Raw genomic sequence first — 25,724 nt, 5'->3', positions numbered from 1 at the left:
TACTGAGGTGCATTTTCCTGTGAATCAAACTTCTTGTTGTTTTGCTGCCATCTGCCACAATTATAATGGAGTTGTTGATGGTTTAGATGTACTTATCTCATAGAAGCTTAAAGATCGACCCAGATGGGACTCGAACTCACAATCCCCAGCTCCGAAGGCTGATGCCTTATCCTTTAGGCCACTGGGTCACTACAAGTGATGTAGTTCCATGTTTAAATATGTGCTGCCATAAGAGTTGCTACATATTACTTACTCACAATACTGCATTAGATCCCTGAGTCACACAAGCAATATATATATATATATATTTTGTTTTTTTATTTTCCAATGTTGTCATTGTCAGTTGTTCAGCATTCATAATATTTCTCATTTTGTTGAGAACTGTTTTGCAAATGAAGCTTATATAGAACATCTCTTTACTGACAATGAACAGTAAACATTGTGATGAGATGCAAACATTAAACAAATCTTAACATTTTTAGCTTTTTGAATCTGCTGAAATAATTAATATAAACACTTCATATTCATGGTTTAGTAGTGCCTCAATCTTGCATTTTAACAGTTTCATGTTTGTTTTACAATTTATTTAGCATTTTTAATAATTCACAACATGCAATATACAAATGTACATCTTTTACAAGTCATCACGCCAGGCTCCTACATATATTAGCATTTATTATTTACATATTTACAAAGCATTTAAGAACAAAAGAGCAATTCATCCATCAGTTATCAGTGCTCTTGATTTTTTTTTTCTACTCATGTCTAAAAAAATGTATAAACAGTAAGCTGTGTTCTTGATGTTGCCCCATATAGTACTGCTTTTCTATCAGTTGTACTGCTTGCACCTGTACATATCCGAATTGGGCTGTTAATATACATGTTATATAGAGTTTTAGGATGTCAGTGGCACCCACAGCTTCCTGCCACCATATCATCATACTGCTTTAGCACTACATTCTCATCATCATCGAAGTACAGAAGGTTAATGGAGAAGAGCTTGTCAGGCACACAGCAGGGTGTCTCAATGCCTTTGGTGAGCTTCAGTGCGTTGATGATGGACTGCACTGTGGCATGGTTGGTTGGCCTCATGTTCTGGCCTAGTGGAAAGGGACAGGAGCCTTTGCAATGGTATGCATTGTAGCCACGCGGTGACACAATCCACCCAGACCAACCGATCTCCTCAAAATCTACATAGAGTGGAAGACGCTGACATGCCATCTTCTCTCTTTCATCATCATAGTCGAGGGAGCGGGCCCTCCGATGTCCCATTACCGGAAGTGACAGGCTGGGCAATGGGAGACTGGAACCAGTTGAGGAATCTTCAGAACCTGGGGAAGAGAAAAAGTTAATAGCATTATTTAAATTCTGATCGTACAAATTGTAGTACGCAGTTTATTGGGTTCAACATACTGGAAAAATGTCTTCCCTTTTGCACAATATATTTTATGCTTTTTTTTATGATTTTTAATTTGATGTTTTAGACCAGGGGTCGGCAACCCGCGGCTCTTTGATCCCTCGGATGCGGCTCAGCTTTAGAAAATAATGAATGAGTATTTAATTAAAATGTATTATATTTTGGTTCGTCCATCCATCCATTATCTGTAGCCGCTTATCCAATTCTAGGGTCGCGGGGGGTCCAGAGCCTACCTGGAATCATTGGGCGCAAGGCGGGATTACACCCTGGAGGGGACGCCAGTCCTTCTATTTTGGTTCGTTCATTTTCAAAAAGTAATTCTATGAACGATCTTGTAACATCTAAAATATTTAATATTTAAAATATTTGTTGCTCTTAATATACCCGCCAGTGTGTGGTTTCTTGAACTGTTTGACCGCTGACTGCACTGCGCCAGTAAAATAATGACGGCACACAGAGAAAGGACAGCGTTTTTGTTTGCTGTCAGTGAATAATTTAAGTTCTGCGTTTTTTTCCGTTACTACAAGGACTCAAATAGACATTGAGTATTTTACCGTCAACACAACGTCTTTTTTTCGGAGTTAAAAATGTTTTGTTGCATGCAGAAATGTAATTTCATTCTCTCTGCAGTCGTTCATTGGTTTCATAAATGTAACACAGTATAGTTTGTTTATACATAGCACAAAGGCAAAAAAAAAAACGTATGCGCAGTGTTATTTCATTTAAAACTTCAAAAGGGTTTTGTGGCTCCCAGTGTTTTCTTTTCTGTGTGAAATGGGTCCAAATGGCTCTTTAATTGGTAAAGGTATTGGTATTAGTAAACAGGACCCCTGTTTTAGAGTGTCAAAATTGTAATTTCTTTTAAAACATGCATCGAAATTTCAAACAGCATATACCTGCACAAGTCCTTTTTTTTTTTTAAAATAGACTTGGCCTACCTCTGGGAGCAACCTCCACTGAGGCAGCACGCCTTCCGTCATCAGTGAAGAGGACCAGCATGGGCTGTTTACTGTGATGGTGACTTTGAGCTGTGGCAAATCGGACAGTCCTCAGGTCCATCTCAATCCCTGACAGAGTCTGCACACTGACCAGCAGGCCCAGGCTACCGTGCTCATTTAGCGTCCAGGAACGGATCTGCAGAGAAAATAAATGTGTTTACACATAATCCATTATAAAAACTCAACCTTTAGATCATTAAAGACCACTCGAACGAACACAGATTAAAATACTTACAGCTTGAGTGATGGTGAAAACCTCCCAGCCATTTGAATGTATGGGAATAAGCCTTGAGGTCACAAGCTTCTTGCTCTGGCTAATGTTCATTTTGTAGTTTTCATGAAGCTGATAGACATTGACCTGCAAAAAAGACAACCAAAGGTCATTATATATACTTTGTAGCAGGTTCCGCTCCTCAATTTCAATTTGAATTGTTTATAAATACTGTACTTCTGGTTCAGTTTAAATTGAAATGAATATCTCCATTTCTTTATTTATTGCTGTAACACAGGCCAACAAACTCCATGTTGGTGGCTGGGTGACACAACCGTAATTATAAGAGTTTATTTATTAGCTACAAGTGTGCTAAACATGCATTTTTAATATGAGAGAATTTTACCTGGCAGAAGTGTTGTCTGTTGAATGTTAGAGCTGCCAGGGGTCTCAGTTTGAACAGATGAAGCTCAGCAGTAAGTATCTTCTCACTCCTTGCCACCGTGGATAAGTTGAACAGAAACTCGATGTGGTCACTGCGTACTGTTGGAAAACAGGAGTTGTTTACAAGGCCATTTCCCACGATGTCGTCAATGCGCATCAGATTATTGCAGCACTGTTCATACAGTCCTGACCTCTCTACATTTATATCCCACATATGCCCCTCTTTATTTTTCATTATATTAAACCCAGCATATAAATGTACATTTTGCACAAACGTGAAAAAATCGTGTAATTTCGGTTCTCCTTTTCCTTACATTTGTCGAAGAAGCTGCGGACGGTGTTGCCCTCCAGCACCGTGGGGTCTTTTGTGACCCCGTTCACGTCCGCCACTGTGTTGTAGAGGTCCACCATGTACTGAGGGGGTTGCTTGTGGGAGCGAGGCAGAGCAGTCGGGGGGTCCTCCATCCCAAAGACCTCCAAAAGCCTTTTAATAGCAGCTGAACGAACCTCTGCAGGCTCACCCTCCACTGAAAAGTGGTTTTCCGGGTAGTTCAGAGACGGTCTGGTGTTACCGAGACCTAAGAAGGAAGTCAAGACGAGAAAGAAAAGCACGGGCACCATCTTACTCCTGTATCCACAGAAGAAGGCGTTTCTGATGTTTCTCTGGGTGTAAGCCTCGCACTGGCTCTTCTCTGGTGATTCACCTCGCGGAAGTCTTGGTGTCAATTGACTGGAGCCCTTTATCCAACCTCTGTTTTATATGAAAACGGTTAGCACCGTTAAGTCTTTGGTAAACAGCGATAAAGAGGTGCTATTTGATCGCAAATGTAAGTCAATAATGAGGGAATGTAAGGCAAAGCTAATGGCGGTGTTAACAAGGTGTGAACCCGACAGGGGATTACAGCGTGAAGACAACAGCTCGTTCAAGTTTTCCCCGTTTATTTAGGCATAAAAACACATATAAATACGCCTACACTGTAACAAAGAAATAGTAAGTTAGAAAACTGAAGTTGCATAAAATAAAACTCTAGCTGTGTTGACATTTGAATTGAAGACACAGGTAAATTTAGCTACGTCACGAAGCAGGCCTAGGTTTAGACTAAACTCAACGGATTGTAAAAGTTACGATGTATTTATCGCATTATGGCGTATAAATGTAATTATACATGTTATTCCGTGTGTATTTTCAGACCTAGTTAGCTTTCATTGAGTTCTCAATGTACAGTTTCCCTCGTCTTCTCTAAATGATACGGGAGAAAATCTGTGACGACATTTTGCGCGCCACGGGTGGTTAACGTCCTCAAAATGGATCCATTAATTTAGACAAACGAGGATAATTTGATACAGGAACAACAATTACCTCAGCAAACAAAGGCAAAACGTTGCCAACACCTGCTCAAACACAGCCATTTAAATCTACTTAAGGATCATGTTTTACGAGTAGAAGAGTAAAGTTGGTTTGCGCGCCTCAAATCTCGCACAGAGCCGTGTTAATCGGCCCGTTAATTTACATTAGTATAAATAGCCACAAGCCCCTTCATTCTAGTCGCCTAATGTTAATGAAAACATATAAATCCCAACGGGGCTTCCTGATTTCAATATTCCCTGGATCAGTGATTTGTAAATGTGATGTAGATTCGCAGTTGAGGCGTGTTCTTGGTTTGTTATATTTTGTAATTTGGTTAGATGATTCCTCTCTAACATGGAAATATAATTCTTTAAATACCCTTTTAAAATTAGTTTTATGCATCGTCGTATACAGTTTTGAGCATAGCAAATATTTCTACGTGAAGTTAACGTGGGGAAGGGGCTAAAACTAAAATGTGGCCGTTAAAAAACCTATGACGTTTTGTATTTTAATGTATTGTTTTTCCGTTGTTACCAGAGTGTAGTTTTCAAACACGCCAAGTTGGCTATGTAAAGTTTAATAAAGAACAAGTAATCAGGTTCCTGTTCAAATAAGGGACCTACACACAGCAAGAGTGGATATGTGTAATAATAATACATTTATTTGGACAGGAAATATATAAAAATTAAAGACAAGACTCCGAATTCCAAGTGTTTTTCACTGAGGTGGTCTTCACTAGTGTTAGCATCTATTGCTACCCACCGTCTTCAAAGATAACACACAACGTGTACAAATACACCACAACAATCACACGTTGTTGTGAGGGGCTTGATTTTTTTGACTCTTCAGCTCACGAAAAGAGCGGTTTCTCTTGAAAAAAGAACTTTAACAAGCACGTGTCCCACGCACGAGCTGTTACAACAAACTGACCAAACACCGACCGTGTTGACAACAGCCTCGCGCGACCAATAAACTAATAAACCTCACGAGCTAGTTCTACTACAAACCTCAATTTGAAATACATCAGTGACTTGAAATGCATGGTGTTTTGCTCCTCCTTTTATTGGGCCTATTTAATGCAGTTATTTTTAGTACATGGATATGTGTGGTATAAACTACAGTATATGTAGTTGATAAATATATGTATATACATTTACACTTAGTGTTTTTACAAACCCCAAATCAGGAAAATGCTTTATATTTTATTTATTTATTACATTATTTATTTATTTCCTTTAAGAACTTGAAAAAATAATTAAATTAATTTGACCACACACCAACCAAAACAAAACATTTTTTGGGTTCATATTGTCCTCAATTAAATAAAAGTCAAAGTAAATGTAAGAAACACTGCATGTTTTAATCACATCTTCCATTTGGGGTTTGTCATTTCGTCTTCCTCTGGTTTTAGGTGTAAATATGTGTAGTATGTTTAATATGTCTCTGACCGCCTGTTTTATTTTTTATTCTGTTTTCCATCCTGTGAGTTTACCACAAAATACAGACATACATTTTTATTTACAACGTTCTATTTACATATTTTACATATATTACAGGGACTGCTGAGAGAGGCCAATAGAAATTGAAGAGAAAACATTTACATTTCGATTAAAATTGGTAATTTTTGCTTAAAAAAATAGAAAATTGAATTTAACATGAAAGGGAAATACACAAATTATTTTTGTAAAAAACGGAATACAGGATTACAGTTAAAGGGTTCAAATTAAAATGATAAAGGCTCACGTTTTAAAATTAAAACAGTTCTTTTTTCTTTACGAATTGTGGTCGTTGCAGTGTTGAGGTGGGTCCAGAAGAGGGCGCTGTGGTTAAGACTGACAGAGGCAGGAGGTGATAGAGAGGACAGTGCGAGTTTGACCGTGCTGGTTGAGGAAGGTGTGGCTCTCAAAGCCCTGAGGTACACATGCACTGCCCTGACCTTCCGACCAGAGCAGACACACTGTAGAGTCCAGTGCACTCCTGAAATAGTAAAGAAGTCAATATAAAGTCTAAAGTTTAATTAACAGTCCGAAAGTGTCTGGATACATGTAGATATTATAGATTAAACAAGTCAGTTTCAAAAATGTAGATATATTGTAAGCATAGCAGCTAATAAAATATGGTCCTGATATATAACATTTTATTTTCTTAAATAAGCTTTAGTTTTATTAATTCCAATAAATTCTTGCTTTAAAACAGAGTTAAAAACAACATTCGCAAATGTAGAAAACATTTTAGTTTGAGAACACTTAGGTATTTGGAAAATTATTGCAGTATAAAACTGCAGACATTGTAACATGCTGCACATAATAAATAAATAAATATATTTTAAAGAATTACTCTGTAAATGATAGTAAGTGCTATTGTATATACTTATTATTCCAAGATGAAAAATCTAACATGAATGATCAATATTTCAGAATATATTTCTCTCTATGGGGACCAGAATTTGAAGAAAGGCGGGTTTGACTTTAGGACAGGTTTTAATGTTTTTGGATAAGGTTAGGATTAGTATTTAGGCCTAGATTTTATAGTAGGCCATTGGAAAATATATTAGCATTTTCCTATGTGTGAAGTGGGAGTGGCTAAGCTGTGTTATGTCAGCTGTTTTGAAGTGTACCTGAGAAGACAGCGGTTCCCTGAGGTGCAGACTCCCAAACATCTCCCCACATCTATTTCCTGTAAGACAGTTAACAATACAACAGAGAGAAGCCATCAGCTCACCACTCAATCAAGTTGCTAACATTTACCAGTCAACTCCAGACCCCGGGGGGGGGGTGGGGGGTGGGGGGGGGGGGGGGGGGGCAGGGCCAGCCTCTTAACATGCTAAGTGCTTTGATTTGGCACCTGCTGGGCCCATTTGGGACGCTAACCTCACACCTTCCTGGAGCTGAAACAGATGGTCTGTATTACTTTAACTTAATACGAAACAGCATTTTGGACTTTAAAATCCAGGCCTGTGCTTTTAAACACGACAGATTGATGTAACAAAATGAACTTAAACTGTGTTGGAGTCACTCTATGAATAACTTCAGACTATGTAAACTAGAATGGCTGTTAGGTGGGAATATAAGATTTTGACTTATCTTAAGTCATTGTCAAAAATAAATAAATAAATGAATGAATGAATATAAATTCTAAATGAAATAAACTATGTACATCACTCAAGTTGAGTTGTGCTTTTACAAGCCAATAATGTTAAAATTACAGTGAGAGTAAGATGTGGATTGCATTGGGGAAATGGATCATAGGCTTAACTGGAGCGTCTAGCAAAAGGGTATCATTCATTAGTCATGGATGACACCAAATGGAAATGGCTGATTTCCTGACTAATTGTTAAGCAGCACTGATGTAAAATCAGCAGCCAAAACTTTCAATCAATATGTGCTCTCATGTAAGAAATTACAAATGTATTTGGTGTGTATCATTTTGTATTAACCGCAGTAAAACTCCTTAAGTACACTTTCAATACATTAGTACTTTATACGCTGTTTCATAGTTCACTCACCTGCAGTTTCTCTTCTTTGAGTCCTTCTTCATTGTATGTGATTTCATAATGAAATTCCACATACGGGATTCTGTAGCAGCCTTCTTTTAAATCACACTCTGACACCGTCTGAATTAGCTCCACTTTGTTTGGAGTGTCCACAAGAGCAGAATCAAACTTAGTCGGCACACAGGAAAATCCCTCTGTGAGAAAACCAATCATTCATTTAATGACATTAGTGCAACTTATCACAATGGAGACATAATATAATTACTAGCTGATGCAGAGCAGACAATTACATTTCAGTTATTTCCTCTGTAGGTTCATGACTAGACTCAGCACAACACAACAAAGCATTGTTATCTCTAAAATGGCAACTTCAAAACAAACACAATGCAGTCTTTTATAGTAATAAACGTTAATGTCACATTTATTTATTAGTCTATTTATCATGCAGTTTAACAGTAGCGAGGGTAGCTGAGTGTTTGAAATGTAAAAAAAGAAGGTGATTGATGATTAATCAGAATTTTAACCTAATCTGAAAGCCTATATTCTTCAATATCAATATTCTAAAGGGTTCTTTGGAGCAATGCCTGTCGTAAAGAAGCTTTCAGTGGATACATTTTTAAAGGGATATGCCTGATATGTTTTTATGTATTTGTTATAGGCTGCTCATGTCTCAGATGACACACTATTATGGGCAATAACTTTCCTTAAAAGATTAACGTCCTTATGCTTAATTAAAAAGGGAATAGATGACTAATGAAAGTCTAATACGAACAGAAAGCAGGTGAGCGGTGTGCGATGAGTAAATCATTTGTTTTTTAAATGAATTTGCAGAAGCGTGATTATACATTAGAGTTTGAAGGAGATATTGGAAAGTTGAACATTGTGGAAAGAGTACATATTCTAATTTTTATTCACCAACCAAGCTGCTAGCGATGCTCAATGGCTGCTCCAAGTAAAGGCAAGTTTTAAAGAGTGCTTTTTCTTACAGGATTTGGGGCAAAACAACGTTTGAAAAGATTTTAAAACTATCTCACAAGTCAGTGGTCACTGAAGCCCCAAATGTTTCATTCTTTCTCTTCTTACCTTGTTCACCTTTTGACCCCACACACTTCCCAACGTCTATGACGGTTTCGTATGATGTTTCGAAGTAGTAGATCTTAAGTGAAGGCGCCCGGAGGCACTGCGTAACCTTGGCTTCACAGTGACAATCCTGAATGATTTCAACCTCCTGCAGGCCATCCAGAAGCAGCACTTTGTCTACCCGTGTCCCAGTGGGCTCACAGGTGGAACCTGATCCACACGATGGCGCACCAACACCGACTGAATCAGAGTCTCGAGATGAAGCTCTAAGCATGCGCATCTGGCCAAAGAACAGTCATTATTTTAGTAAGTGATCAGGATCCAGCATTTCTTGATTTTAACAGTTTAAAGCACTGGTCAAGGATTAAACCTTGGACTAGTCGTGGACTATACTTTCTTTCAGATTTGAATAGCCCAGAGAAAGTGGCTCTAATGGGACTGAAATAGGACCTTACGTGCAGCCCAAGACCAGACTCTATTTATAACCCTTACGGTAATGTGTGGCCATTCCATTAAATTATTTTATAAAAAAATCAGTTAAAATAATTCATTGTAGCATTGTACTGTCATTAGTAGAAACAGTAAACTAGTCTTAAATGTAATGTCTGCTTGTTTGTTTCTACTTCAGGTAAATAGTGTCGTCAATAGCTTTATTGACCCTCTAATACCTTTTTTTCTCTCAGGAAGTCCAAAATGGAGGAATGTCTGGAGTAGCTCTGCATCCCAACTTCAAAGGAGGAAGGTCGTGATTGACCGCAGTGTGTTCTGCACATGCCCACATCCACGTTCACTGGACTCCCTGAGATATCTGGTGAGTGTAAAAGTGGTAAGAATATATTATCAGTCATTTGTTTTTAAACAGTATATTGGACAGGATGTATTGATTCTTTGTGGTGCATTGATAAGAAGACCTCGTGTCTCTGAAATAACATTTTTAAAGGAGATGAAAAAACATTGTTTATTGGTAGGTTTATGTTACCTAACAAGAACTAAAACAACAAAACCCATGTTTCTGTTAATATTTACATATTGACATACTAGCATTCTGTGTACATTATATGAACATAACAATAACGCTAATAGAAATGATGCAGAAATATTTGGAATTAAATATATAATCAATACAATTTCTTTCTTTTTTTTTTTTCTGACAGGGACAGTTTATTTTACACATTTTTATTGGTTAATTTCTCCTGAAATATCCCGCATTATGAAGTGCAATGTATTCACAAATAGCATAAAAATTGAACATGAAAATGAGGCCATTTTGGTATTAAAGTAATTCTCTGTAGGCTTATAGGAGCACCCTGACTTGTTCTTCACCTTTTCCTATGTAGATGAAGTGACTTTGGCGTCTACAGCATGCTCTCTCTGCGAATAGATTCCGTGATTCTCCATGTTTGTTCATTACAAATGTCACTGAAAGACAAAGAAATGTACACCATATAAACAATTGTAACAGCTGGTTGTTTTTGACACACACTACATAAATATTATATTATTAAAACATTTAGCAATTTTGTTTTACAATAGTAATATACCTTTTCTTCTTCTTATTATTATTATTATTATTTAAAAAAGACACATCTTTATTGATTGATCACTTTTCATTTTGGTCAAAAATGTCATTGGAATTTTAACACGAACAAAACAAATTTCTTTTCTGGATTTAAACTAAATTCACTTGAAAAAAAAGAGAAGAAAATGACCATCCAGCTGAACTCTATTTGATCATATGAGTATGCCTATCTCAGCTAAGAGAAGTGTTCTGGGTGGACTGCGGTATGTTTACACACCAGAACTAGGTCATTAAGGGCTTTCTGTGTCATGAGCAAGTCCTTAGCATGACACTGTTATCGGAATAAGACTGAATCCTGTGCTCTGTCAGCTACTTTGACTATTTTCTGAAGTAGTTAGAGCTGTTGATGGAGACAGTAGAAAAATCAGCCAGTAGCACAGTAGTTCCATGAACACATGAACAGGTTTCTTATCATGTTAGTATATATATATATAGGATAAGCAATAGGAAAATACTTACAACTCTGATGACATGCACAGAGAAGGAGGAGCACACACACTGGTGCCTTATCCATAGCAAAATTCCTTAGCATTGCGCACACTCTTCTCTGTCTTGACTGTGACTGACTAAGTCTGTTGTCTTATCTCAGGATATTTATACGTGTCTTGGTTCAGGTCACAAATGTGGCTGTCTAAATGCTCCCCACTGGGGCAAAATGAAAGGGCAGAAGGAGTAATCAAATTTCCATCACTCTAATGCCTGCTGCTAGGCGGGGGACACATCAAAGTTCAAAGGGAACACTCCCTGCTAAAGAACCCGTAGAGCTTTTCACCTCTGAAGTTCCCCTTGTTTTTCGGGGCGCGAGATCTCTCCGTGGGACGCCATGTTTCTCCTGCCCATCCTTTCTCTAATGAACAGCTTAAAGGGCTTTGAGGCTCTAAGCACCTCTCATTGGAAGGTATTATCATGTTTTATCTCTGGAAGAAGGTGTTTAGCACCTCCGATTAAAGCAAAACACGAGTAAACCGAGCTTGCGAGGACACACCAATCCCTCCCTCCTGCGGAGAGAGCTGCACCTTGGTGTTTATTCAGCACAAGCCAAATGGTGTTTGTGACAGAGGTCAAAGCAACATAGGCAACTTTACTTTCAGGCTTTTTTCTCAAGCAAAGAATGATGCTATTCCTTATTGCAGATTTATATGAACGTTAGTACGCTTAGATAGCAGTCATACCTGCAAGTGCACTACAGGTTTACAGCATCTAGAGCTGACATGATTCCAGATTAGGGTCAGAACATCCGCAAAAGGGTTTTCAGAAACTGTCACACATTTTATTTTGTTAGTAAATCTTCAATGTTTTCAGTGGATGCTTCTTTCACGGAATGATTTGATATAAAAATGTTTACCGACTTGGATTTCTTGACCGTGATGGTGATCAATCAGAGGTATCTTTTGTGTATTTTTGGGAATCAGTGTCCCAAATATTAGGGAGGACATTATTACTATTTTAAAACATACTGTGATTTCTGTTAATGCTTTTTGGATTTCTGGTTCCTGTTTCTGTGAGCAAGTCTGGTGAATTTCTCTAGATTGGGGCATTTCATATAAAAGCACTCCCCATGACTTTGTATACACTCTGACCATTTAATTAAGAAACAATGACAAACTGGATGTGCTACAGCTATAGATCACAATCACACAGCCATAACCCGACTCTAGCATGAAAATGAGGGATGGTTATATAAAAGGCTTCCACCATGCAGGATATTTTAGAAATTACTTCCTCAAACTCTAGATCACCACATCCTTAGTTCTTCTGTGAGCGTATTCAGCCAGTGCTGAGTTAAGTTTCTGTTCTTTGATGTCCTTTCTTCACCCCCCCCTCCCCCCGAGCCGTTTCCATCTCACTCATTGTAATGATTGATCTTTTGTTAGTCCTCCACTTTGTCACAAATACACCGTTTCTGTCTCTGATCCAGTCAAGACCTGGATGACACCTTAATCACTTAGACGCCTGCAACTCACTGTCATCACTTCAGCGACCCATATGTTTATCATTCATTCTGAGCTTAAAAGGATTGGACTTGATAGTCTATTGGAAGCTCAGTTATAAGAAACATGTTTATGGCGAAGAAACGGAACGGCAAACCTAGAGGTTAAGTTTCCTTCTTTTGATCTTTAGGAGAAGCTGTTTGTTATGCATTCTGCCTTGGTCCTGAAATCCACACCTTTTCCCTGATAATAGAACAAGGGGCAGTCCTCTGACCTGTGGAAAGGTTTCAAAGTCCTTCAAAGGTGGAGCAGCTTGAGGCTGGAAGGATGTGTATCTCAAAAAAGCCTTTACCTAGAAAAGGAAATAGACAAAAAAGAAGTCCATTTGCAATACAGTAGACAGTACTTTCAGGTGTGTTACTTCAGTTTCAGCGAAGCTGAGGCTGATTTGGAGGTGTGATTTGTTAGCTGGTTAAATTAACTGTCCCTCTCAGTCTGCAGCAGGATTATATGTGAGTCAGCTGCTGCTGGTTCCGCACGTGCGCTCGCTTTAATGCACTCACTGCACAGTCAGAGAAATTAATAAGGTCTTAGCCTAGTGCTTATTTGCAGCCTGCAAGACATATCTGGATTTGTCTACACAGTCAAATGACAGGTGTCTGAGTTGATGTCTCTTTTTTGTCCTCCAGCTGTAATGAGGGACATTGTGTATTGTGTAAGAATTAGATTCAGAAAAATTGCTTAGTTCCAGCTGAAAAAGAAGACAACACCACCACAAACTCAAAAACACAAACAGAAATAATTACCATTATGAAAAACCTTGTATTTGTAATGTGAAGCTTTTATGACAAATCTGACATTGTTATTAGAAATGGACAAAGGAAATGGGTATTTTTAGATCATGCAAGAAAAAACAAAGGCAAATACATGGAAATAGTACTTTCAGTGCAGTCATATGTAAGTAAACAAATGGAAAAATAATTTAACCCACAAGTGTTATATAATTACGCATGTGTACGTAAACTCTACCCTTAAAATTATAAGAACTATAATATATATGGGCGTCACGGTGGCGCTGCAGGAAGTGTCGCAGTCACACAGCTCCAGAGACCTGGAGGTTGTGGGTTCGATTCCCGCTCCGGGTGACTGTCTGTGAGGAGTTGGTGTGTTCTCCCTGTGTCTGCATGGGTTTCCTCTGGGTGCTCCAGTTTCCTCCCACAGTCCAAAAACACACGCTGGTTGGTGGATTGGGGACTCAAAAATGTGTGTGAGTGTCTTTGTTGCCCTGTGAAGGACTGGCGACCCTGAACTGGATAAGGGTTACAGATAATGGATGGATAACTGTTCTTTTGTAATATAAATGTACAATATAATTTTGGACTAGCTGTACATTTCTGCCCATTCAACCTTAACAAAATAGAAAATAAGAAATGTTTACCCTTCCAAGAAAACATACAGTTTTTATAAAGAAAAAAATATGATTTTGTTTACATTTACAGATCTGTATGCAACCACAGATTTTCTGTTTTTCCTAAAGTTCAGAAGACATCCCAAAACAAACATTCTCTGACCTTCGTTTCTCAGCTGATCCTATACATCTCTCAGCAGACAGTAAAACAATCCATAATCCCATCAGTATCTGTGTGAATGATTGACAGCTAATGGTTTGTGAAACATGTGTTTAGTCTGTAGGTCAGTCAGAAAGTCTGTGTGGAGGATTAACAGTGCCTGAAACCTCAGGAGTAGGCTGCTGGAGTAGACAGCGCTCAGTGGCCAGGGACTGCGAGTGGACAGGAGGTTCAGAGTGTGTGTCTGGCTCCAGAGAGGCTGTGCTTTGACACATCGCTCTGAAGAAGACAGCACAAACCCTGAGAGGACACACGGACATCCAGGAAGACACAGAAGAAGAAGTTCAGCAAGTTTTCACCAAGAGCTTGAACCACCAAATCAGAGTTTTCTACAGAAGGTGGAATTTGGAGTTTGGTGTTCAGTTAAAATGAGAGAAACCTTCGCTTTATGGACATGTGAAATGTGAAGTGAACATACAGCAAGCTCACCATGTTTCTGAACAGGAATAAGAACATCAAACCAAAGAAGAATGAGAAAAGACATCTACTGTGTAAGCGAACTTATCCAAATTGCATTGTGCCTTAGTAGGTGACAGTTATAGCTTTGAAATTGTTGTAATATTTAAATGAGCCTTTTTATTTATCTAGTAATAGCTTTGTATATTTAAATGCTGCATTATTGACCTGTATAGATTTGATTGCTTTCCCCATAGGTTTTGTCCCGCTCTCTTTAAACTTGTGATGAATATAGGGGCACATTTTAATTACTCACTCTCGTATTTACATATCTTACATATTAATTGTGTAGTTGTTATTTGGGGATAACAACAACACTCAAAATGAACATTATCACAACAACGTTCTGAATTTTAAAATTAAGCACTGTGAAAACGGTCTCTGTTTTGACTCGCTGCTCTGTAATGTGCTTCATTCAAGAAGAAGTCCAGCATGAATGGAATATCTAATCGGCTATAGTGGTGTACAGTTAGATATATACATCAATTAGCCATAACATTATGACCATGTACTTGTTTCTTCACTGTTCCCTGTGCATTCTTTCAGCTCCACTGACTATTCAGGAGCACTTTGTAGTTCGACAATTACAGACTGTAGTCCACCTGTTGCTCTGCATATTTTTTTGCCCACTTTCATCCTTTTCTTCAGTAATCAGGACCACCAGAGAGCAGGTGTTATTTGTTTTTACTCTGTGTTACGCTGCTATAAATGGATCAGACACAGCAGTGGTGATCTGAAACCACTCAGTGTCACTGCTGGACTGAGAGTAGCCCACCAACCACAAATACCAGCCAACAGCGTCCTGTGGGGAGAGTCCAGCGACCACTGATGAAGGGCTAGAGGAAGACCAACACAAGCTGCAGCAACAGATGAGCTACTGGCTCAGACTTTACATGGATAAGGTGGACCAACAAGTTAGGTTTCTCCAATTGTGTAGACAGGGAGTGTCTAAAAACTTCAGCAGCACTGCTGTGTCTGTTCCACTCGTACAAAAAGAAAAACCACACTAACTACAACACTACAAAGTGCTTCAGTTTGGTCAATGGAGCAATGGAGTTGAGGGAATGGACAGTGAGGGAAGAAACATAATGTGGTCATAATGTTATGACTATATATATATATATATATATATATATATATATATATATATATATATATATATATATATATATATATATATATATTGGAAAGCGAACATATAGTCTTTCAATGATGAGTGTCTCTGACATTAAAATACTCATTATATTTCCCTCTCCATTCTGCTCTCTCTCTCTCTCTCTCTCTCTCTCAATTTTTTTGCCCTTCTAGGGAAGGTGGCTAAGCAGACTATGCCATCCCACAACAGAGAGCTGATCCCAAAGCTGGCCTGGCAAGAGGAGGCCTGGGGGAAAGTTCTGCAAAGAGAGAAGTTGGAGAACAGGGAAGATTCTTCTGAACCAGAGGCTAAGCTCACTGTGTTCGAGCAGGCTGTCCACAACCTTACTCATTCTGAGAGAATCATCAATGACCTCACCTTTGGCCGGCGCATTGGCTTCTATGAGCTCCGCGGAGAGATTGGAAGCGGAAACTTCTCTCAGGTCAGACTGGGCATCCATGACCTCACCAAAGGTAGGTGACCACAGTGCCTCTCTGCTTTTTGTACTTGACTGTTAGTGTAGCTACTTAATACTTTAATCTTCAAATCGCCAAAAATCTCTTGTTTATATTCTTGCTGCACTTGAAGCTTTGAGGATTAAAATGCCTTTAATAAAATATCAAAGATCTACATTCCAGATTGTGATGTACTTCACCGCCTCACCTGCCACAGAGGCAAAGTTCTTGTGGCTTTCTCCCAGGTGCTCTTTCGTTACTTGGTCAGTCCACGTGAGCTGGTCACTGCCTCTGGCACTTCTTGTTTTTGGGGGACGGTGATGTCAGCGTGTTCTTGCCCTCCCTTGGCACAGTAAGTCCAGAGGCAGAAGTAGGCTAATCCATGTAAGGAGGGCACACATAGTCTCGCCTAAGCTAATCACGGTTGATTTGCTAGACCTTTACTTTCGCTGTCTGTATTTGGTGAATAAAGTTGTGTTTTGGTATATTTATTTATTTTTAATAGCCAGTTAGAGACTGTATTTTCTCTGACAGTCCTGGTTGCAGCCAGAAGTGTATTGTAAGTGGAGGCCCTGTCCTACACTCATTTGTTGCATTTATTAAACACTCTACTTCTCCATCTCTGTCCCTTTCAACCCCAACCTCTTCCTGCTCCATTAATACCCTCAATTCAAGAACGGGTTGCGATCAAAATACTGGACAAAGTGCGTCTGGACAGGCACACGCAGAGACTCTTCTCCACTGAGATCGGCTGCATGGAGAAGCTGGCCCACCCCAACATTGTGCGCTTGTATGAGGTTGTGGAAACCTTCCGAAGACTGCACCTGGTGATGGAGTATGCTGATGGAGGAGAGCTGTATTCCAAGATCTCCAGCAGGGGCAGACTATCTGGTGTGGAGAGCAAAGTAGTGTTCTCTCAGATCCTATCTGCAGTCAGACACATGGTAAGTGTCTTGTCCGTCAAAGTAGTTGTTTCATTGTTTTGATACCTTAACCATGAGACTGCAGTATTAGTTAATGGCTCCATTAATGAGTAGGTGTGCTCAGTCTTTTGACTGGTCTTGTAAATATTCATTAATTCATTTCCCACACCGGCTTCGTCTTGTTCGGAGTAGTGGTGGGTATTGAAAAGAGACACTGGGTGATAAATTATGGAACATAGTACAGATTGAGTTCACCTATAGATGAGTTTGTTTCTAAAAAAGTCTTTGTTTCCACTCTCAGCATGACAACAACATCATCCACCGAGACCTAAAGGCTGAGAATGTGTTCTACACTGCCAGCTACTCTGTCAAAGTTGGTGACTTTGGCTTTAGCACTGAGTGCAAACCTGGTCAGATCCTGACTACTTTCTGTGGCTCTCCACCTTATGCAGCCCCTGAGCTCTTCAAGGAAGAGGGCTACGTGGGGCACTTTGTGGACCTTTGGGCTCTCGGAGTGCTGCTCTACTTCATGGTCACAGCCACTTTCCCCTTCAACGGTCCCAGCCTGAGCAAGTTAAAGCTCTGCATCCTCCAGGGTGCCTTTGCTATTCCTTCATATGTTCCACAACCCTGCCAGAACGTTATCAAGGGCCTCCTGAGACAGGTGCCCGCTGATCGCTCCCCCTTGGCCAAGGTTATGTCCAGTGTCTGGCTGAAGGACATCGAGTATGTTCAACCATACTCGACTGCCTTGAGAACGCCGGAGCACCTGGCAGACCCTTCAAGCGTCCTCAGTGCAGATGAGCAGGTGGTCAAAGCAGAACTAGAGGAGATGGGCATCACAGAGATCCATCTGAAGAACAATGCACCACTGGACTCTAAAAGCCCTTTAACAGGAGCGTACCGCATAGTCCTGCACCGCGTCCAAAGGAGGAGTACACTGGAAGCGGTGGGGTACACTAGCCTGTGTCCAAAAGACTTTCAGCAAAGCTGGCGACGCTGGTCCTACCCAACTACAGTCTTCCAGAAACAAGACCACTCCTCTGTGTGCTCCATTCTTTGAATGGCACAGATTTCCTTACTAATGATGTCCAAAAAAAGGAGGTGTTGATTTAACTTACAGTCAAATCAGTTCTTAGTTTCAAGTTATTTAATGATATGAAAAAACCCTGAAAATAACATCAACGTCAGCTTACATTCGACAATGCTACAGCTTCTATTCATTTGGACAGACTACACCAACTTGCTCTTGTGAATGTTAGTGCCTATTTGAATGGGGACATCATCTCTTGCAAAACATCGTTTTCATTTGGAGAGCTCAAATGATTTTCTTCATGGTGTCTGTGTTATATTCAGCATGACAGCTATATCCTCCACTGGGACATGAAGGCTCAGGATGGGCTCTACATCTCAAACTACGCTTTCCGAGTGAACAAGAGCACCTATACATTCTGTGTAATTGATGTGAACTTTTCTGGAATGCTTATAATGTCAGTGTTATAATTCATATAATTCATTATATATGTATATGTGTCGCAACAGGTAGCGTAACTGTCACTGGTTTCAAACCCTAGGGTCACAGGGGTTTGGTGTGTTTTCACAGCGTCCATGGGCTCTTCACTGAACACGATAAAGCCGTTACAGAAAATGAATGAATGGAAGAATGAAAATTTTGCTTAACATACTAATATTTTATTACTCTGCCAAGAAATATGTACAGATTGTTAAAAAAACTGCAATAAGTTGAAGCCAGTTCAATTATGCCACTGATATATATATATTCCAAAGTAATCATCGCTTTAGAAACTGCCAGATAACTATTCCCGCTGACCTAGATTTTTCCTAATGAGTCATTTTAACATCAGGCCCACACTTGCTGACCATATACACAGGAGACTGCAGCTGAACCCAATTCTCTTTCAGACTAAATGCATTGCCCTTTCAAGCAGGGCTTAGATTTCTTTGAATCAGTGGCAAAACTGTAACAACAGTTCTGTCTTGCGAACTTTTTTATCAGAAGATTGTCAGTGCCATTGTCTGCTACTGTGGTATTTGACTATTTAACAAACGTCTTTATATATTCATTCATTTATATTCTGTGACTGCTTTATCTTGTTCTGGGTCACGGAGCCTACCAAGAATCATTGGGCACAAGGTAGAAACACACCCTGGACAGGGTCCCAGTCAATCACAGGGCACCTCACACTCACACCTATGGACACCTTTGAATAATCCACTTAACAAACCCAGGGGGGTCACACCAAAGTCCTCTGACATTGACTCGAGGTGGAGTTTGTATCTCAGAAAAACGCTGCTACAATTTAATCAATAAAATTGCATTGTTTTTTGTGTAATGCTTTTTATTATTTGTTGTCAGTATTAAGTGTGGCACTTACTGGAAGTTGATATACATTGTAGGGGTATGGTCTGCTTTGTATTATTTCTGATGAAGTAAAATGAAGATGCATTAATAACAAAAACAAGAATGCCTTTGAATTGAAGCTAAGAATAACACACCCCTGTGGAACAGTTCATAAACCAGTTGAATTGCACCAGCTTTAATTTTTTAATCAAATTATAGTCTTTCTGTGTGTGAGTGATTTACAAGACAGATCCATGGTGTGTTTTAGCGCCTGAAACGACCGGACAATGTTTTTCAAACTCTTGCTCCACCCAGTAAAATATTCCGAAGCTGAAGCTTACTGACCCATTTAAATCTTCCCTTGAACATCAGTGTAATCTATGTATTATTATGTCTTTATAGTAGTGGGTACATGTGTAGTATGAGAAAGTAGTGCTATTGCTGAGTTATAAGAACCATGCGAACTGTTAAACTCTGTCAGCTGTGGTAGTTTCTGACACGACGGTTGAACTGGTGTGTTTATAGAGTTGAAGCATAGCTAGTGTTAATTTGGTGTTGGTTAGTGATGCACAGCATTTGATTGTAGCTTGTCTGAAGCAGTTGCATTTTGAGCATGAAGTTAGAGAATCGGGCAGCAATATGCAGTAGACTGCTATATTCATTGATTGTCTGTAGGCACTTCTCCAGTTCAGGGTGACGATGGGTTGGGAGCCTATCCTGAATCACTTGCTGAATCAAGGCGGGGAGACACCAGTCCTTTGATGCAATAGTTGTGGACCAAAAAAAAAAAAAATAAATCAAAGTGTATGTTTTACAAGTTAATTTGTTGATATGTGTTGATAAAGCATATTTATTGTAAAATGATAGCATGATGGAGTAATATGTGCCTCTGGATTCACTGACAGCTTCACGCCCTCGATATGACGGAAAACCACACCTGAGTACTCTCACCCTGTACGCCAGAATTCTCTGAATGTTTGTTTTGTATTTGATCTATCATTTTATTAAATCTTCCAGGCATTGAATTCCACAAAAGCTGTATGACTCATCAATACATCTTTTGGAATTTGCACCGAACCAATGAGACTATTATTTTGGAATTTGCTTTCACTACCATGAAAATTTATTGGACGTTCTTGGATTGGGGTGCTTGGTCAGGTATGGAGACTGCATGTTCCTTGACTCCTCTCATAGAGTAAACTTGATATAGCCCCGGGCTCTGTCTTACAACACTGCTAATTGATCTCTCACTGTTCAGGCAGGTTCTCAATAAGGAAGGTTTTGGGAACGCTTGTATGTGTTATCAGACCTGTTGGGTTTTTTGGGAATGTATTCTGATCTTAATCCAGGGATTTTTTCAAGAAGGAACAAGGCACAGCCTGTGCTATAACCCACTGATTGATCCAAATGCATTAAATCTGATCCATTCAGCTTCATACAATAACGTGTGATGTGACAACATGCCGACCTGGGCAGCAAGATCCAGTACTGGTCATATAGTATAAAGAGAACTTTATAAATAACTAATAAGTCACTAATTCATACAAATTCATCTCTTAATGCGTGTGTTTGCAATTTGACCCATCATTTTATTTATTATTTAACATTCATTCATTATCTGTAACCCTTATCCAGTTCAGGGTCGCGGTGGGTCCAGAGCCTACCTGGAATCATTGGGCACAAGGCGGGAACATACCCTGGAGGGGGCGCCAGTCCTTCACAGGGCAACACAGACACACACACACATTCACTCACACACTCACACCTACGGACACTTTTGAGTCGCCAATCCACCTACCAAAGTGTGTTTTTGGACTGTGGGAGGAAACCAGAGCACCCGGAGGAAACCCACGCAGACACAGGGAGAACACACCACACTCCTCACAGACAGTCACCCAGAGGAAACCCACGCAGACACAGGGAGAACACACCACACTCCTCATAGACAGTCACCCGGAGGAAACCCACGCAGACACAGGGAGAACACACCACACTCCTCACAGACAGTGACCCGGAGGAAACCCACACAGACACATGGAGAACACACCACACTCCTCACAGACAGTCACCCGGAGGAAACCCATGCAGACGCAGGGAGAACACACCACACTCCTCACAGACAGTCACCCGGAGGAAACCCTCACAGACACAGGGAGAACACACCACACTCCTCACAGACAGTCACCCAGAGGAAACCCATGCAGACACAGAGAGAACACACCACACTCCTCACAGACAGTCACCCGGAGGAAATCCATGCAGACACAGGGAGAACACACCACACTCCTCACAGACAGTCACCCGGAGGAAACCCATGCAGACACAGAGAGAACACACCACACTCCTCACAGACAGTCACCCGGAGGAAACCCACGCAGACACAGGGAGAACACACCACACTCCTCACAGACAGTCACCTGGAGCGGGAATAGAACCCACAACCTCCAGGCCCATGGAGCTGTGTGACTGCAACACTAACCTGCAGCGCCACCGTGCCGCCTATTATTTAACATGTATTTAATAAATTATTTTATCTAAAAAAGGAGGTCAAATATTTTATAATTAGGTCAATTTTTTTTTTTAAGTGAGACATGTCTAAGTAGTGTCTAATAGGATGATATTATTGCATGTGAAAGCAAGAGCTTAGCATGTTGAGATCGGTTCATCCGGTGCATCCTGCAACATAAAGTCTTTTGAAGAAGTAACCTAATCCACACCCAAAATATGGGAGCATTCCTGTAGACAGAAGTCACTTTTAACAATTAGTAGAGCCTGTCACAGTTAACGGGCCAGTGAAAGACAGGAAGGTAGACTTAATGCCATTCTGGCAGCATGATGTGCCTCATAGCTACTCATCAGTACTGTTTTTATTATTCATTTTGGTTAAATCGTGGCTGTAGGCTCATTCACTGCTTGGAAACTGACTCCATTTTTCTCCATGCTCTCTACCCTGGCCCAAGCAGTGAGTCATACTCATCAGTGTTGTATTTTTATACTTCACGTGAGCAGCAGGCCTTCAAATCTCAACCAAGTATAACCCCATTATTCTAGAATGACTTATATTTTTCTGTTTTTCTAAGCCATTCCATACACGTTTTTGTCCAAAAATATTCCAATATTATGGAGCTCTAGTTGAAACCTTGTAAATGCACACTTAAAAGTCAGACTGTGTACTTGACATGAAGGTATATTACATTCACTTTCCTGTGGGTAAATAGCCTGAGGTCAAGACGGTGTGCATGCAATCTGTGCAAAATGGGGAAATGAAAATATACCCTTAAGGATTTCACACCTGTGTTATGAAGTGAAAGCTTAGTAACTAGTAAGAGATGATTAATGGACAAGGCATAACAAAGAAGTGCTTTTAAAGAGCCCTACCACAGCAGAGAAATTTATAGCCTACCATCTTTCCATGAAGTCAAACTGGTCATTTAATCCAAAACAACTAACCACAGCTATTGTTCTCCTGGAGTTCAGTATGTTGATCACGGGCACTGTGATAAATAGTGCTCAAGCGCATTCGGAACCATTACCTAATTGGTAACTTGAATCATTTTGGGACCAAAGGGAGTTGCCAAGAACCAGAAAATAAAAAGAGACCACAGTGTCATTAAAACTAATGAGTATGCTGTTTGATTGTAGTTATTTTGGCCCTATAGGCTGCATTCTAAATCCGACCACCAACCGAAGATTCAAAGGGAATAAGTCTAATTTTCCCTGTTGATGAGGAAAACACCAAACCCCAGGTTTGGCCTCAAGATATCTTAGCCTCAAATGTAACTATGTGGGACTGGAAGCAATCAATCACAGAGGACGCCAAGTCTGAAGACACACCTTGCTGAGATGCTATCTACGCCACCGCTGGAGAAACAAAAACAGCCATGAAGAAGGATATTTGGCAAATAACATAGTCCTAAAAAATACGAGCCCAGAGATGACAGGTGGCATGCTCGGACGTGTGCTTAGGCAGACTGCGATACATGCAGAGCAGACCAATTGAGCAAATATACTGCACACTCCAGTAAGCGTGAAATACAAGAACCATGCCACAATTAGACCTGGGAAAGCTGGACGCAGGTCACTGGTGTTGATCCTTAAATTAAACAAGACCAGAAGCAATGACTGGTGATGGGTGCTCCTCTAAAGCAAATTGTACTGTATGTGCATCACTTCTTTTGTATAGCAGTGAAAGTGAAAGTAACCTCACACTGAAGTTATAAGTTCATATGTGTACATCCTGAATGTTATAATTTAGCTGAACGTCTAGTAACTTCTAAACATTTGAGAACAAAGTCATTCTGATTTAATGTGAAATTATGCACTTTTGGATAAATGTACGTTCCAGATTCCATTTCTTTACCCCAGTGATGATAGAAACCAGGGTAACAACATCTACAGAAGGTTATTATCCAAACTCCCCATTGAACTTCTGAATTTGTAGGTGCATGTTTGATAACATGGGCGGCACGGTGGCGCAGCAGGTAGTGTCGCAGTCACACAGCTCCAGGGGCCTGGAGGTTGTGGGTTCGATTCCAGCTCCGGGTGACTGTCTGTGAGGAGTTGGTGTGTTCTCCCCGTGTCCGCGTGGGTTTCCTCCGGGTTCCTCCCACAGTCCAAAAACACACGTTGCAGGTGGATTGGCAACTCAAAAGTGTCCGTAGGTGTGAGTGAATGTGTGTGTGTCTGTGTTGCCCTGTGAAGGACTGGCGTCCCCTCCAGGGTGTATTCCCGCCTTGCGCCCGATGATTCCAGGTAGGCTCTGGACCCCCCGCGACCCTAAATTGGATAAGCGGTTACAGATAATGGATGGAATGGATGGATGTTTGATAACATAACATAGTGAAAACTACACACATATAAACCAAAACCAGGGTGGGTGGAATTATCTTTCCTTTACAGTCTATAGTTTGTATATTTCTGGGCAAACTGATTCCAACCAAAGGCCAAAAAGTTACCAGGAATCTGTGTATCAAGTGTCATATTTGTTGCCATTTGTTTTCTAACACCTTTATGTTGTAAACATTAAAATCTCTAAATATTGTTTGCCCTTTTCAGGTTCTTTTCACCAAAATTAGGAACAATTGTCACCAAGTTAATTTCTTTTGGACAAATTATTTTATATGAAATCACTCTGTATTATGTTTACATCCATTAACTATTTTATTGTGGGGCAAATTTGAAATATTAATGACATTTTTTGTTCATTTGTTATCTATCTATCTATCTATCTATCTATCTATCTATCTATCTATCTATCTATCTATCTCAACCTCTTTCTACCTCAGATGAGATAATAAAGAAAGACATACTTTTTTCGGCATACAGGAATATGACCAGGGCTAGTGGGGTATTATGGACACATGAGAGCCATTACAGCACCTCCATAAAGCTTTACACAAACATTATACGATCACAGTCTAACCTAACTCATAATGAATAAATTCCTATGGTACGAAGAATGACCAACCATCATTTATTTATTTCTTTGTTAAGTATGTTTTTAGGGGATATGTGTGAGAAGATATTTTCATTTGCTTGACAATAAAACAAGAAGCTCCTAGTGTTCTCTGAACCCCAGAGTCCAGGCCTCAACTAAACGAGTATATTATTTGGATTTTGAGTGGCAGAGAAAGTGCAACCAACTTCTAAGACTGAACTTGAGAGGTATGGACAAAGAATGGGAGCTGCACTATAATTGACCTCTGAATTTTGTATTGCACTGTGTAGTCAGCTATTACCTGAGTCATAAAATCAGATGCATTATGGACTTTTACCAGAAATTCTTCACACTTTGGGTTCAGAAATGCAACGTTGAGTTGAAAGAAAAGTCTTCTATGCAAATTTTACTTTGTATGAGGAAACTCACCTCTTTATTAGTAATGTATAAACACAAATATTCACTGGCAGTATCAAAATACTTTATCTGAATAGTAGCAATTATGGTAAGAAAGGAAACTCCCAAAACAAATTCCAAGTGACTCAAATATGGCATAGTTAAACATTTACAGGCTTGCTATAAAGTGATATTTATCATAGACGGATGAAAATGAAAATAAAAGCAACTAAATCAATTAAGCTGCTAAAATGTGCTTTCACAACCTGAAGAACCTCAAAAACATTTAAAATTAGCAAGATAAGGGCACAACATTAAAAACATTAAAACGATTCAGATAAGATATAGAGAATCATATATAACTTTTGGAAATTATACACACAATTCATACACTAAAGCTACATTTATAGTTAATTTCATGAAATAAACAT

General features: G+C 39.7%; 3 protein-coding genes across 5 annotated transcripts; 1 reads left to right on the top strand and 2 right to left on the bottom strand.

Annotated features, from left to right (window-relative positions):
- Window positions 1-507: 507 nt before the first annotated feature.
- LOC136675545 (bone morphogenetic protein 2-like) lies at window positions 508-4,562 on the bottom strand. Of its 2 annotated transcripts, none has more exons than XM_066652136.1 (6): window positions 4,431-4,562; window positions 3,385-3,821; window positions 3,033-3,169; window positions 2,651-2,773; window positions 2,356-2,551; window positions 508-1,331 (listed from the first exon to the last, which is right to left on the bottom strand). In XM_066652136.1, exons 1-6 carry the CDS (start codon window positions 4,478-4,480, stop codon window positions 904-906), a joined length of 1,371 nt encoding a protein of 456 aa, XP_066508233.1. In that variant the 5' UTR covers window positions 4,481-4,562; the 3' UTR covers window positions 508-903. The 2 variants fall into 2 exon arrangements, with proteins under 2 accessions (XP_066508233.1, XP_066508235.1); XM_066652138.1 differs by lacking the exon at window positions 4,431-4,562 and adding an exon at window positions 4,263-4,401 and having other exon boundaries at window positions 509-1,331.
- LOC136675543 (serine/threonine-protein kinase NIM1-like) lies at window positions 3,761-18,872 on the top strand. Of its 2 annotated transcripts, none has more exons than XM_066652133.1 (9): window positions 3,761-3,897; window positions 6,213-6,333; window positions 9,146-9,297; window positions 9,395-9,484; window positions 9,675-9,802; window positions 14,187-14,620; window positions 15,894-16,193; window positions 16,851-17,119; window positions 17,400-18,872. In XM_066652133.1, exons 6-9 carry the CDS (start codon window positions 14,560-14,562, stop codon window positions 18,159-18,161), a joined length of 1,392 nt encoding a protein of 463 aa, XP_066508230.1. In that variant the 5' UTR covers window positions 3,761-3,897; window positions 6,213-6,333; window positions 9,146-9,297; window positions 9,395-9,484; window positions 9,675-9,802; window positions 14,187-14,559; the 3' UTR covers window positions 18,162-18,872. The 2 variants fall into 2 exon arrangements, with proteins under 2 accessions (XP_066508230.1, XP_066508231.1); XM_066652134.1 differs by having other exon boundaries at window positions 9,372-9,484.
- On the bottom strand, window positions 6,240-11,102 carry LOC136675479 (uncharacterized). The gene is made up of 7 exons (XM_066652028.1): window positions 11,030-11,102; window positions 10,315-10,410; window positions 9,660-9,799; window positions 8,995-9,271; window positions 7,924-8,105; window positions 7,036-7,094; window positions 6,240-6,395 (listed from the first exon to the last, which is right to left on the bottom strand). The coding sequence occupies exons 1-7, from the start codon at window positions 11,100-11,102 to the stop codon at window positions 6,245-6,247; spliced, it is 978 nt and encodes a 325-aa protein (XP_066508125.1). The 3' UTR covers window positions 6,240-6,244.
- Window positions 18,873-25,724: the final 6,852 nt, after the last annotated feature.

This window comes from Hoplias malabaricus, chromosome X1 (assembly GCF_029633855.1).
Source record: "Hoplias malabaricus isolate fHopMal1 chromosome X1, fHopMal1.hap1, whole genome shotgun sequence".
In the NCBI taxonomy this organism is placed as follows: Eukaryota; Metazoa; Chordata; class Actinopteri; order Characiformes; family Erythrinidae; genus Hoplias; species Hoplias malabaricus.
Note: the sequence above shows the minus strand (reverse complement) of the source record. Positions and strands in the feature narration are given on the sequence as shown.